The 12,953-nt window shown below is 38.1% G+C and overlaps 1 protein-coding gene across 16 annotated transcripts in view; it reads right to left on the reverse strand.

The window, feature by feature from the left end:
* Positions 1-12,953, reverse strand: part of MYO9A (myosin IXA) — a 242,739-nt gene that overhangs the window by 17,993 nt on the left and 211,793 nt on the right. For 13 of the 16 annotated variants that reach the window (XM_069595547.1, XM_069595546.1, XM_069595551.1 and 10 more), the window contains 3 exons: positions 12,272-12,403; positions 11,256-11,379; positions 9,896-9,949 (listed from right to left, as the gene is read on the reverse strand). In XM_069595547.1, coding sequence (XP_069451648.1) covers positions 9,896-9,949; positions 11,256-11,379; positions 12,272-12,403 — 310 coding nt within the window. The remainder of the gene's footprint in view (positions 1-9,895; positions 9,950-11,255; positions 11,380-12,271; positions 12,404-12,953) is intronic. The other 3 variants (XM_069595550.1, XM_069595540.1, XM_069595538.1) reach the window with 1 other exon arrangement.

Here is a 12,953-nt window from a genome sequence, read left to right on the forward strand (position 1 = left end):
CACAAGCTGGAATCAAGATTGCCGGGAGAAATATCAATAACCTCAGATATGCAGATGACACCACCCTTATGGCAGAAAGTGAAGAGGAACTAAAAAGCCTCTTGATGAAAGTAAAAGAGGAGAGTGAAAAAGTTGGCCTAAAGCTCAACATTCAGAAAACAAAGATCATGGCATCCGGTCCCATCACTTCATGGGAAATAGATGGGGAAACAATGGAAGCAGTGTCAGACTTTATTTTTGGGAGCTCCAGAATCACTGCAGATGGTGATTGCAGCCATGAAATTAAAAGACGCTTGCTCCTTGGAAGAAAAGTTATGACCAACCTAGATAGCATATTCAAAAGCAGAGACATTACTTTGCCGACTAAGATCCGTCTAGTCAAGGCTATGGTTTTTCCTGTGTTCATGTATGGATGTGAGAGTTGGACTGTGAAGAAGGCTGAGCACCGAAGAATTGATGCTTTTGAACTGTGGTGTTGGAGAAGACTCTTGAGAGTCCCTTGGACTGCAAGGAGATCCAACCAGTCCATTCTGAAGGAGATCAGCCCTGGGATTTCTTTGCAAGGAATGATGCTAAAGCTGAAACTACAGTACTCTGGCCACCTCATGCAAAGAGTTGACTCATTGGAAAAGACTCTGATGCTGGGAGGGATTGGGGGCAGGAGGAGAAGGGGATGACAGAGGATGAGATGGCTGGATGGCATCACTGACTCGATGGATGTGAGTCTGAGTGAACTCCGGGAGTTGGTGATGGATAGGGAGGCCTGGGTGCTGCGATTCATGGGGTCGCAAAGAGCTGGACACAACTGAGCAACTGAACTGAACTGAACTGATGATAAAAACAGATTTGACCTCCTGGACTCCCTGGAAAGAGCAGTTAACACTCCAAGAAGTGGTTTATAGTAACCTTTGTTCATTTTCCACTAGATAGCTGGTCTTTCTCCTATTTATTTATAGTAAATATTTCCTAAGGTATATTATTTCCCTTTTGCTTTGCTATCGTCATTTTGTCATGCATAACTTGATAACTATGCCAATGAACCTATCAAGTTTTAATGGTTTTATATAATAGAAAAACCTCCTCTACGCCACGATCAGAGTATATTTTTCTATCATAATAGGGATTTCATTGGTTTTGATTGATCACATAGTTCATTAACAATGTATACTTTACCACACTTACTGAAAGATCTACAAAAACATATTGTAAATCCTTTTCTGAACAGTTATCCCAGTGACTTTTCAGCTTAAACTTTAAAGAAAAACTATTTCTAAAATTAAGATTTTTAACTACAGTTATTTTTAAGTGTTGTTGAGTATTAAGTCTAAAGTCTCACTAATCCATGATATAATATAATACACAATATTCAGATTTCCAACCTCTTATCAACAGTTACTAGGAAAAGTAATTATGACAGAAAGCCAAGATCAAGGATCTGGTGTAAGACATTACTATGCTTATGGAGAGTTAACTATTTTCAGTTTGTAAAGAAAAATAAACTAGCACTTGATTTCACCCTTTCAAAATGAGAGGAGGTGGAATTCCCTTCTTCTTAAAAAACATATTTGTAATTGAACTCATGGAAACAGAGTAGATGGGTGGTTTCCAGGGGAAAATGGGTGACAGTGGTCAAAGGGTACAAATTTCCAGTTATAAGATGAATAAGTTCTGGGAATATAACGTACAGCATGCTGACTATAGTTAACAATACTGTACTGCATATTTAAATGCTGCTAACAGAATAAATCTCAAATGTTGTCAACAGCAAAAATAAATAAAAGAAAGAAGCAACTATATGAAGTAATGAATGTTAACTAATCTCATTATGATAATCATTTCATAACATATACATATATCAAATCATCACACTGTACACCTTAAACTTACACAATGTTATATGTCTATTAAATCTCACTATATACACTGGGGGGCTTCCCTGGTGGCTCAGATGGTAAAGAATCCACCTGCAAAGGGGGAGAACCTGGGTTCGATCCCTGGCTTGGGAAGGTCCCCTGGAGGAGGGCATGGCAACACATTCCAGTATCCTTGCCTGAAGAATCCCAATGGACAGAGGAGCCTGGTGGGCTATAGTCCACGGGGTTGCAAAGAGTTGGACATGATTGAGTAACTAAGCATATAACACACTGGGAGAAGAAAGAAAAAACCAAAACACATGTATTTAGAGCTCTAAAAGAGTGCACTTAAAAAAATGCAACATATATACACTGCTGTATTTTACATGGATAGCCAACACAGTCTTACTGTTATAGCACAGAGAACTCTGCTCAATGTTATGTGGCAGCCTGGATGGGAGGGGAGTTTGGGGGAAAATAGATACATGTATATGCATGGCTGAGTCCCTCTGCTGTTCACTTGAAACTATCACAGCAATTGTTAATCAGCTTTACTCCAATATAAAATGAAAAGTCTAAAAAACTGATTTAAAAATAATTCTAGATTGTACAAGATGTACAATATAGGGCCCACTGACTTGATAAATTATATTAATTTGGTCACATTTGGTTTCAGCTTCTGTGTTACCCTAAGGTGAGTGTTTTTAGTTTCTTGGGTAGCCTCTTCAGTCTGTTTTCCTTTCGCTCCCCTTTTTCATTTTGTTCCTATTTTTTCCCCTTAAGATGTATCCTTTTCCACTTCCCATTATGTATTTGTTTCCATTTTTGTAGAAAAGGTGGAGCTGATAACATTTTTCATCTGAAAGGGCAGTTAAGCTCCATAGTCAGGTAGACCAGTTGAAGTTGAGAGTGATCAGACACATTAATTGAGAATAATCAAGTTATACCATGCAGGAGATAGCTGACATACTCAAATATCTAAATCAAACACTGGAAATCATTTGCACCAGCTTGGCAAATCACTTTGATGTTGCATTCCACATAAGTTAAGCAAAAAAAAAAAAAAGCTTCTTGACTGTATTTCTGCATGCAATTCTCTCCTGAAACATAAAGAAAATATGCAGTTTTTAAAACAAACTGTGATGGATGTGATGTGATGGATGATGTGTATACTGTACAATAATGTGGGATGGAAGAGTTTGTGGAGCAAGTGAAATGAACCACCACCACCATACCAAATGCTGGTCTTCATCCAAAAAAAGTGATGTAGTGTATATAGTGGGACTGGAAGGGAGTGCTCTGTATTGAACTCCTTCTAGAAAACCATTAATTCCAACAAGTACTGCTCCCAATTAGACCAACTAAAGGCAGCACTTCATGAAAAACATCTGGAATCTTTGCTCAAGAAGATAACAAGTTTTGGCAAGATGGAATTATGAAGTTGCCTGTAAAATGGCAGAAAGTAGTGGAACAAAATGGTAAATGTGTTGTTCAATAAAGTTTTTGCTGAAAATTAAAGATGTGTCTGTTATTTTTACTTAAAAAACCAAAGAACTTTTTGGCAAACCAAATACCATGTTCATGGACTGGAAGAATTTATATTGTTAGTATCACCACACTATCCAAGGCAATCTACAGATTCAATATAATCCCTATCCAAAGAGCTAAGAAATTTTTCACAAAACTAGAACAAATAAGTCTAAAATCTGTATGAAAACATAGAATATTCCAAAAGCCAAACCAATCTTGAGAAAGAAAAACAAAACTGGAAGTATCACATTTCCTAATTTCAAAATTTACTGCAAAGCTACAATGACCAAAACAGTTTGGTACTGTAAAACAGATATATAGATCAATAGAACAGATATAGAGTACCCAGAAATAAACTCATGCTTATAGTTAATTAATCTACAACAAAGAAGGCAAGGATATACAAGAGGAAAAGATAGCTTCTTCAATAAATTGTTGGGACAACTGGACAGCTACATGCAGAAGAATAAAACTTTCTCAAACCATATACAAAAATAAATACAAAATGCATTAAAGGCTTAAAAGTAAGACCTGAAACTCCTAGAAGAAAACATAGGCAGTACACTCTTTGACATTGGTGTTAATATTTTTTTGGATATGTCTCCTCAGGCAAGGGAAACAAAAGCAAAAATAAACAACTGAGACTACATCAAAATAAAAAGCTTTTGTACAGCAAAGGAAGTTATCAACAAAATTAAAAGGTAGCCTAATGAATGCAAGAAGATATTTGCAAATTATATATCTAACAAGGAGTTAATATCCAAAATACTCAAAGAACTCATACAATTCAACTTTAAACAACAAACAACCTAATTAAAAAATGAGCAGAGCACCCACATAGACGTTTTTGCCAAAGACAAAATATAGATGGCCCAAAGACTCAAGAAAAGATGCAGGACATCACTATCATCAGAGAAATGCAAGTCAAAACTACAGTGAGGTATCACCTCACACCTGTCAGAATGGTTATTATCCAAAAGTGAAAGAGGAGAGTGAAAAAGTTGGCTTAAAACTCAACATTCAAAAAACGAAGATCATGGCATCCAGTCCCATCACCTCATGGCAAATAGATGGGGAAACAATGGAAACAGTGAGAGACTTTATTTTCCTAGGCTCCAAAATCGCTGCAGATGGTGACTGCAGCCATGAAATTAAAAGGTGCTTTCTCCTTGGAAGAAAAGCTATGACCAACCTAGACCAGCGTATTAAAAAGCAGAGACATTACTTTGCTGACAAAGGTCCATCCTAGTCAAAGCTATGGTTTTTCCAGTAGTCATGTATGTATGTGAGAGTTGGACTATAAAGAAAGCCGAGGGCCAAAGAATTGATGCTTTTGAACTGTGGTGTTGGAGAAGACTCTTGAGAGTCCCTTGGAAATCAAACCAGTCCCAAGGAAATCAAACCAGTAAATCCTGAAGGAAATCAGTCCTGAATATTCATCAGAAGGACTGATGCTGAAGCTGACTTCAATACTTTGGCCACCTGATGCGAAGAACTGACTCACTGGAAGAGACCCTGATGCTGGGAAAGATTGAAGGTGAGAGGAGAAGGAGACCACAGAGAATGAGATGGTTGGATGGCATCACCAACTCAATGGACATGAGTTTGAGCAAGCTCTGGGAGTTGGTGATGGACAGGAAGCCTGGCATGCTGCAGTCCATGGGATCGCGAAGAGTTGGACACGACTGAGCAACTAATCTGAATTATACAAAAGAGCTAGTATTAAGCTTTAAATATGAATTTTAAAAAAGGAGATAGAAGAATGAAATGAGACTATTTAACAATCAATTTTTAGAATGCAAATGGTAGATCTCACAGCAAAAATTAAAAAAAAAAAAGCATAGAGCGCCACCATCACTCATTCTTGTCTAATATTCCTTACTTTCTATTCTTTAAACACTCAACACCCCTGGATCACTCACTCTACTGTTTGTAAATCTTCATCTTCTCTTCTCTCACATATAATCCTACCATGCCAAGATCATACAATTCTTATATTTCCTTACTCCATAACTTCTGCCTTTTATTCCACAAACCTAATTTTCAAGTTTCTTAAAAAGCACCCTTGCCAGATATTACTGTGGTTCTTCCACTCCTATGGAATTCTATCTAAAAGAATTCCCTACATAATCTTTTTTCCTGTTTGTCCATATCTGAGAGAATAACACAATTTCTAGGCTTCAAAAGAGATGCTCCTTTCACAATACACACAGAAAAGCACAAACACTGTTCTCCTCTTGCCTACTTTGCCGAAGAGGTCCTGGGCCAAATTTTCCTCAGCACGGGTGCTACATGCTTCCTGCATGAGGATCTTCAAGTCCTGCCTCTCGCCTATACCATCATGATCTCTGAAAGAGGGTTCTGGAGGAATAGAAAGAGCCAGGGTCTTCTGGTTGTGGTGTTATCTAACCATGATACTAAACATTCTTATCACAAGAAAAAAATTGTTAACTATATGCGGTGACAAAGCTTCGCTAAACTTACTGTGATAATCACTTCACAATATATATTATTACATATATCAAATCATTATGTGCTACATCTAAAACTAATACAATGTTATATAGCAATTATATATAAAAAAAAAATTAACACTACAAAAATACCTTCTGGTCAGTACCAGAAACAGTAAGAACAGTTCTATATTCTCAGAAAATCTTCATTCTGTGGATCTAACTCTTATTACGTCAAGTCACCTGAATGTGAAGAGTAGACTCAGACACTGTGCAGTAACATAAGGAAATGATAGGAACACTTGCCAGAGGCAAGTCCACGCCTGAATATCTTTTTCCTTCGGAGCTCTTCAAAGCTGCCACATTTCAATTGATTCTTAACTTTTCAATTATTAACACTTAACTTTTGGAAGGGCATTTCTTGCTTCTCTTGGTGTAGTCAATTGCAAAGTTTATCCCTGTAGATCCACCCTGATATACAGAATTGCAGGTATACCAATTTCTAACAGAGACACGCAGGTAAGTTCTTCAGAAAGCCTAGATGATGCAAAATTCACAAGCACTGCCAACTACTATGAGTGCAGCAAGAAAACCCTGAAGATTTAAGAGCAACTTTAAAATTCCAAAATAAGTACATAAAATAGCAACTGATACTATTTTAAAAAACTAGAATGTCTTTTTTTAAATGCCTTTTTTAGAACTCTTATTAAACTAGACCCATTATGAAGAATGTACTCTACAGTTAAAAGTTTTAGAAGTGATACATATTATATCCCAAACTTTGTTTGGCTGTGAAAACTTCTGTAACATCTTTCAACAGGATAATTTCTGACGTGGTTTGACAGATTAGTAAATGTTATTTCAAATTCTGTTCTTCATATTAGCGTAAATAATATTAAATCAATATTTATGCTTAGAATTATAAATAAGTTACAAAAACACCTAATTTGTTATATAAGACATAACTGGATAGACTGTGAGCACATCATATTCTGAAATCCTAGTATGGGAACAGCCTAGCTTATACTACACAAATCTAATTACATGGAAAGGACATGGTAGCAGAAAACATTTCAAAATGGAATGATCAGGATTCAATCTATTTTAGTGAAGGCACATATGATTATCTACAAGTCTCCTAACTGATAAAGGCTGCTAGTCTTGCCCATCTCTAATCCTTTCTTCTTTAAAATGCTACAGTTGTTTTTCAAAAAGAATTGATGGTAACGTTCCCCTACTTCAAAAGCTTTCCATAGCTTCCAGGGCTTCAAAATCGGAGAATTCAAAATTTTTAATGCTGCAAATCTGGTTTCAGTCTAACTTTCCAAATTCTTCTGCCACATCCACACAACCTGCCCAGCTCTAGCTATACAAGGTAGTCATTGTCTGTTTCGTGCTTCTCTGCCTCTGGAATTGTCATTCCCCTTTCTTCTCTCCATTTGTTAAATTATTTCTCATTTTTCAACACCCAACCCAAATGACTTTTCACATTAGCAATAACATACAAATTCACTTCATTCCACTTAAGAAAAGTCACTACTGTATTTAATTACAGAATACCAACTTTTCCACCTATGAAGACATGAATACTACTGACTTTGATTAGTTTATTTATAGTGAATATTCTGGAGAAGGCAATGGCACCCCACTCCAGTACTCTTGCCTGGAAAATCCCATGGATGGAGGAGCCTGGTAGGCTGCAGTCCATGGGATTGTGAAGAGTCAGACAGGACTGAGTGACTTTACTTTCACTTTTTACTTTCATGCACTGGAGAAGGAAATGGCAACCCACTCCAGTGCCTGGAGAAGCCCAAGGACAGCAGAGCCTGGTGGGCTGCCATCTATGGGGTCGCACACAAAGTCGGACACGACTGAAGTGACTTAGCAGCAGCAGCAGCAGTGAATATTCTAAAAATCACTCTCTCTCCTAGATTCAGTTCTCAGATTCAATCCCGCAGTTGCTTAATGAATACCGAATACATACAGACATAGTCTTGATCTAAGTCTGGGCCCAACACCTGTTCTACAGCTAGATGCATATGCAATAGGATGCATATATGCAAGTGGGAGTTCTCCTCATGTTCCAAAATTGTACCTAAGGTCAAAAGCTGAGGATAATTAAATACCCCTTCTTATAGTTTTAAGGAGCCAACAATAACTGGCACCAGCTTCTCCTCTTAGGGCTTACTGAGAGTTCCATTTTCTTTAAACCAACACTGTCATCAATATTCTAACACCTTTCCTTCCATACGTATCTAAAAAGGCTTTAAAAACAAAAGAGGGGTTATTGGACTTTGAAAGGAACATAACGTTTATGAAAGGAGGATATTCTCTCTCCTCTTATAGCAAAAAAGCAGTGTCATAACTAATCGAAAAGGTAAGAATCCAAGTTTGAAGTCATCTGAAAGAAAGGCAGAGTGGTATTTCATCCCCTGTTTGGGGGTCTGTATAGGCAAAAGACTGACTGACTTACAACTCTATAATATGCTTAGGGGAAAAGAGAAGCAGGGAGAGAATGTGTGGAAAGTGTCACACAGCAAGGTAGGCAAGACTATCACCCATCTTAAGTTCTTGGGAACCAAGAGGTATGAAAAATATAACCTTTTCCCCAGTGCACCTGCAGGCCCTAGAACTGGCCATGAGAGGCAGATCTGATTGGGTAAGGTCTTGAGGCAAAAAAAAAAAAAAAGACACACATATCAGAGACACATGGTATGAATGCCATCAATCAGAAGATGTAACCAAATCTTGCAAGGGATTGCCAATGCCTATGGAAACAGGACAGACTTCAGCTCACTGTCAGCACAGTCAGCACATCTTCATTTAGCCCGTCTACAATGAACTTGAATAGTAGTACTGAACAACCAAGAAGACTCAATACTTGGCACATCATGTAGAATTCTGCCTCTCCTATCACTCCTCCCAGTTTCAACACCAGAGGAAAAAAACAGCACAGGAAAGAGGGAAGGCGGAAGTGTGTGACCTAAAGTTCTCAGACCCAGATTAAGGTCTATTCTATCCTGGGAAAAAGTGATAGGAGTACTGGATCAAGCCTGTGACTGACGCTGTAATATGAAGAGAACTTAGTCTTAAAACGGGGGCAGCCCACTCCAGCACTCTTGCCTGGAGAATCCCATGGACAGAGGAGCCCGGTAGGCTACAGTCCATGGGGTCGCAAAGAGTCAGACACGATGGAGTGACTTCACTAGTCTTGAATAATAGACTGAGACTAGAATATCTTAAAATTACAGAAAAAGTGTCAAGACGTGTTAAGGTACTTGATATATCCAGTAGGAAAGGGGATTTTTAATAAGGCAGAGTTGCAAGGCAGTTAGTTACTAGATAAAAAGCAAAACTGATTTATATTTATATCCCAGCAAATTGAGATCTTCAACAAACTGGTTTCACAAAGATGGAGTCTCTGAAATTGGTTTCCATATATACTGGTATTCCATCTCTTCATTCTTTTGTTGCATGTGTGAAATTTTGGTATGAGCTCTACTATACTATTACTACTTAAGTCTAGAACCAGTCAATCAACAGGCTCACTACTACTTGCAGCTCTGTCTAAAAAATACTAAGTAGATAAGAAGTCATACTTCTACCTCTAGGAAGACAACAAAGTCACAGATAAGAATGGGTAAATAAGCATTTTAGAAATGGAGGATGATGAAAACAGTAATAGGTTTTCCAAGTAGTAAGGGAGGAGACTGATGAGAACACAGCTCATAGAGCAGAAATTTGACACCTCATTGCTTTCAATGTTCACCTTTCAATAATCACACCAAAGAAGAAATCCACAAAGAGGTTTATCTGACAAAGAGGAAAAACCAGAATATTATAAATGGACATTGTTCAAAAGCATGATACAGAGGAAAGAAAAAAAAGATTCTAGAGAAAGAGAAAAGCACGTGAAGGCTGAACAGGAAGTGGGACCTGAATTGGGGCTGCACATGGAGGGGGGACAGGCATGGATGGCAGACAGAGCAGAACAACCGCTGGATGCATGAGAGACAATAATGCAGAGTGGCTGTGACACATTACAATATTAATACATACCGAGACTGAATTGCGGGTAATGCTCATAAATCTAACTGCAATTAGTACAGGTTTCTGGATTAGGAGGGACATGAAAAGGAAAGCAGAAGGTTAGAAGGTACATGTCATCGCCCCGTTAAAGAGGTTTAATCTCTCAATGGAATGAATATATCCATCTTCTGCAGCATCAGCAAAAAAGCATGGCTTGTCTACCTGCTGTGAAAAGTAGATTTATAGTAAAAAGTCTCTTCCTTTCTTCCCTGGATGGGTACTGTTAACTTGGATCTCTCAGAACTGAGTTCTTAAAATTTCATACTACAAAAAGGGTTTCACTTTTAAATGGGGTTTCTGTTTTCATTTGCTGGGGAGAAAATTTAGAATGTGTTTTGTGATGAGCTTTATTGAATACCTTTACTGGCTGGAAAAATTGTGTTTATGTTTGTTTTTAGAGAACACCCTTCACTAACTTAATCAACAGACATTTGTTGGGCACTTGTCCTGTGCCAGGCAGTTTAACAGTAAAGGAAGAAACAGAGTTATTTTAATGCTAATCTAAGGATAAACTATGAAGATAGTGGAAGTATTGCTGGGCCCCTGCAAAAGCATGGGCTTGATGATGGGGAAGCTTGCTTCTCTTTAGAGATTTACTGGGGATCTGAATGGGTGTTCACTAACACAGTTTTGTTTTACAAGTCAGGGGAAGGGTAGTAAATGGGCAATAATTAAACTTAAATGCAGCAGTAAGTTTCCAGTTACCTAGACCCTATTGATTATGGATCAGTGTGAAGTAGAGTTATTTACAAATAGGTCACTGGTTACAAAGGAAGATATTAAACAGCAAAGTGGCCAAACGGAAGAAATTAATTATCATTTTTGTATGGCTTTTCTTCAAAATCTAGCAAATCTTTATTTGATAATAGCAGATCCATAATGGAATTCTGTAACGTTATGAAACATATTCTTGTAAGTGATTAAGTTGTCTACATCCCCGAAGTACTGGCAGGACCACCAAAAGTGACATGGTTAAGGATGGGATCAGACGGTAGAAGGAAGTAGAGCCAAAAGTTAGGGTGGGTCAAGTTTTCATAGAAAGAACAGGAAAAGAAAACAGCGCAACTTATTAAACCACCAACATTTTATCCAAATACTTGATTTATAAAATTCTTCACATTTAATTGAATATATTCTATATATAAAACCAAAAACAGCTAAAAGATCAAACATGAGGCATAACGTCATACCCTGAGATAAGGTGATTTTTTTTTCACTTGCTCCATGTGAAAAAGATTTGGAGATAATCTCTCTCCACACTTCATAATGTGCCCTGAAAATCCAAGGAAGTCTCCCACTTTCCCCTGTGATTCTATGTCCTGCATCTTACCATTGATCTACGAATCAGTGATAGCCTGGTTTTTGCTTTATTCTCAGCAAATTCCAGGCTACTAATGTCTTTGAGACGAGCCTTATATTTATTCATTTGTTCCACAACAATCAGCTCCACACAGCTGAAACAAAAGGAAAGAGAGAAAACTGTTAAGAGCTGAAGTAAATCAATACATTTTATCAGTCACAGACTACTTTTCAGCTAAGTGTGGTAGAGAGTTGGAGGATAAGAGAAAAATCAACATCCCTTATTTTATGAGCTCAGAGACAGGGTTTATAATGGTGGTTCACAACTTCAGCCGCACTTTAGTATCCACCTGAGGAACAGTTATAAGTCCTGATGCCTAGGTCATACCCCAGACCAATTAAATCAGACTCTCTGGGAATGGGACACAAACACCAGGCCTTTCTGGGGGAAAGCTCCTTTTGCAGGAAAGGTTAAGAATCAGCACTCTAGAAGGAAATCAGAGATCCGTGAAAAAAAGGCCAAGGTGAAATACAGGAATATTAAAGTATTAAGACCAAAGAGATACAGAGCCACAAGACTACAGTTAGACTGGATTATAGGAAAACACAAAGTATATATAATTTGGTAAAATGAGATTTTAAAATACATCTGGAAACTATAAACAAACGTAAAGAAAAGCCAAATTTAAGAAATAAGACCTTTCAAAACAAATGATGCTTGTTACATAGAATCTAAAGGTATTTTTCATATTCAGCATAAAAAAGACCAGCGGTGCCTAGCAATCTTATTAAAAACATATGAACCTATGAAATCATTCACTAGGGGAACGATTAGGTAGTGGTCCAGTGGTCCAGTAGTTAGGACTCTGCACTTCCACTGCAGTGTGGCCGTGTTCAATTCCTGGTCAGGGAACTAAGATTCTTGCAAGTTGAATGGGACAGCCAAAATAAAAAAGGAAAAACCATTCACTCTGGTATCTGGATAGAGTGACTACACTGACTCAGAAGTCCGTGGGGTATTGCAGAGGTGATAGTGACTGGCCTTACGTGGTAGTCTTACTGATGTCCTGCACACTTTGCAGTGGGTCGATGGTATCAGGGCAGCGGAGAATGCAGGGTGCAAACACAATGGCCAAAGCATTAGCAGACATTCGATTAGTGTCTTCCTGCAGAGCAATCCTAAGGAACAAAAAACCCAAGTGAAACTGGGATAAAAAAGGAAAACTGCAGGGAAATAGAAGAGATGAGAGAAAGGCAAATGACATCAGCTGCATCGTACTGGAAGGATATTCCTACCAGTTGAGACACTGTAGAATTTCCCCAAAGCGGTTCCCTTGCCTTTGGGAAGCACTCTTTCACTCTGTCCCTTCCCTGAAGCAACTGAGGTCAGCAGATAGCTGATCAAGGGAAATTTGTGACTCACTGTCCCAGGTCACCATTACTAGATGAATATGTCTAAAGAATGCAGAGTAGAGACCTTAAGGCATTTTCAGACAGTGATAAAAGATATTTATCCAAAGAGAAAGATGGCTTTCTTTCCCAACATCAACACTCAGGAGAACACAGACTGCCCCTGAAGTCTCTTTAGTCAATCGATTCCTGAGCTCCATATGACCCCACCACCTCCTATGAATTAGGCTATGTCAATAAACACACATCTTCTTTAGTTCAAGAGTTAAGACATATAGCTAGGCTACGCAGTGCCACCATAAGACTGAATGATTACATG

The sequence above is a fragment of the Ovis canadensis genome, chromosome 7 (assembly GCF_042477335.2).
Source record: "Ovis canadensis isolate MfBH-ARS-UI-01 breed Bighorn chromosome 7, ARS-UI_OviCan_v2, whole genome shotgun sequence".
Taxonomy (NCBI): domain Eukaryota; kingdom Metazoa; phylum Chordata; class Mammalia; order Artiodactyla; family Bovidae; genus Ovis; species Ovis canadensis.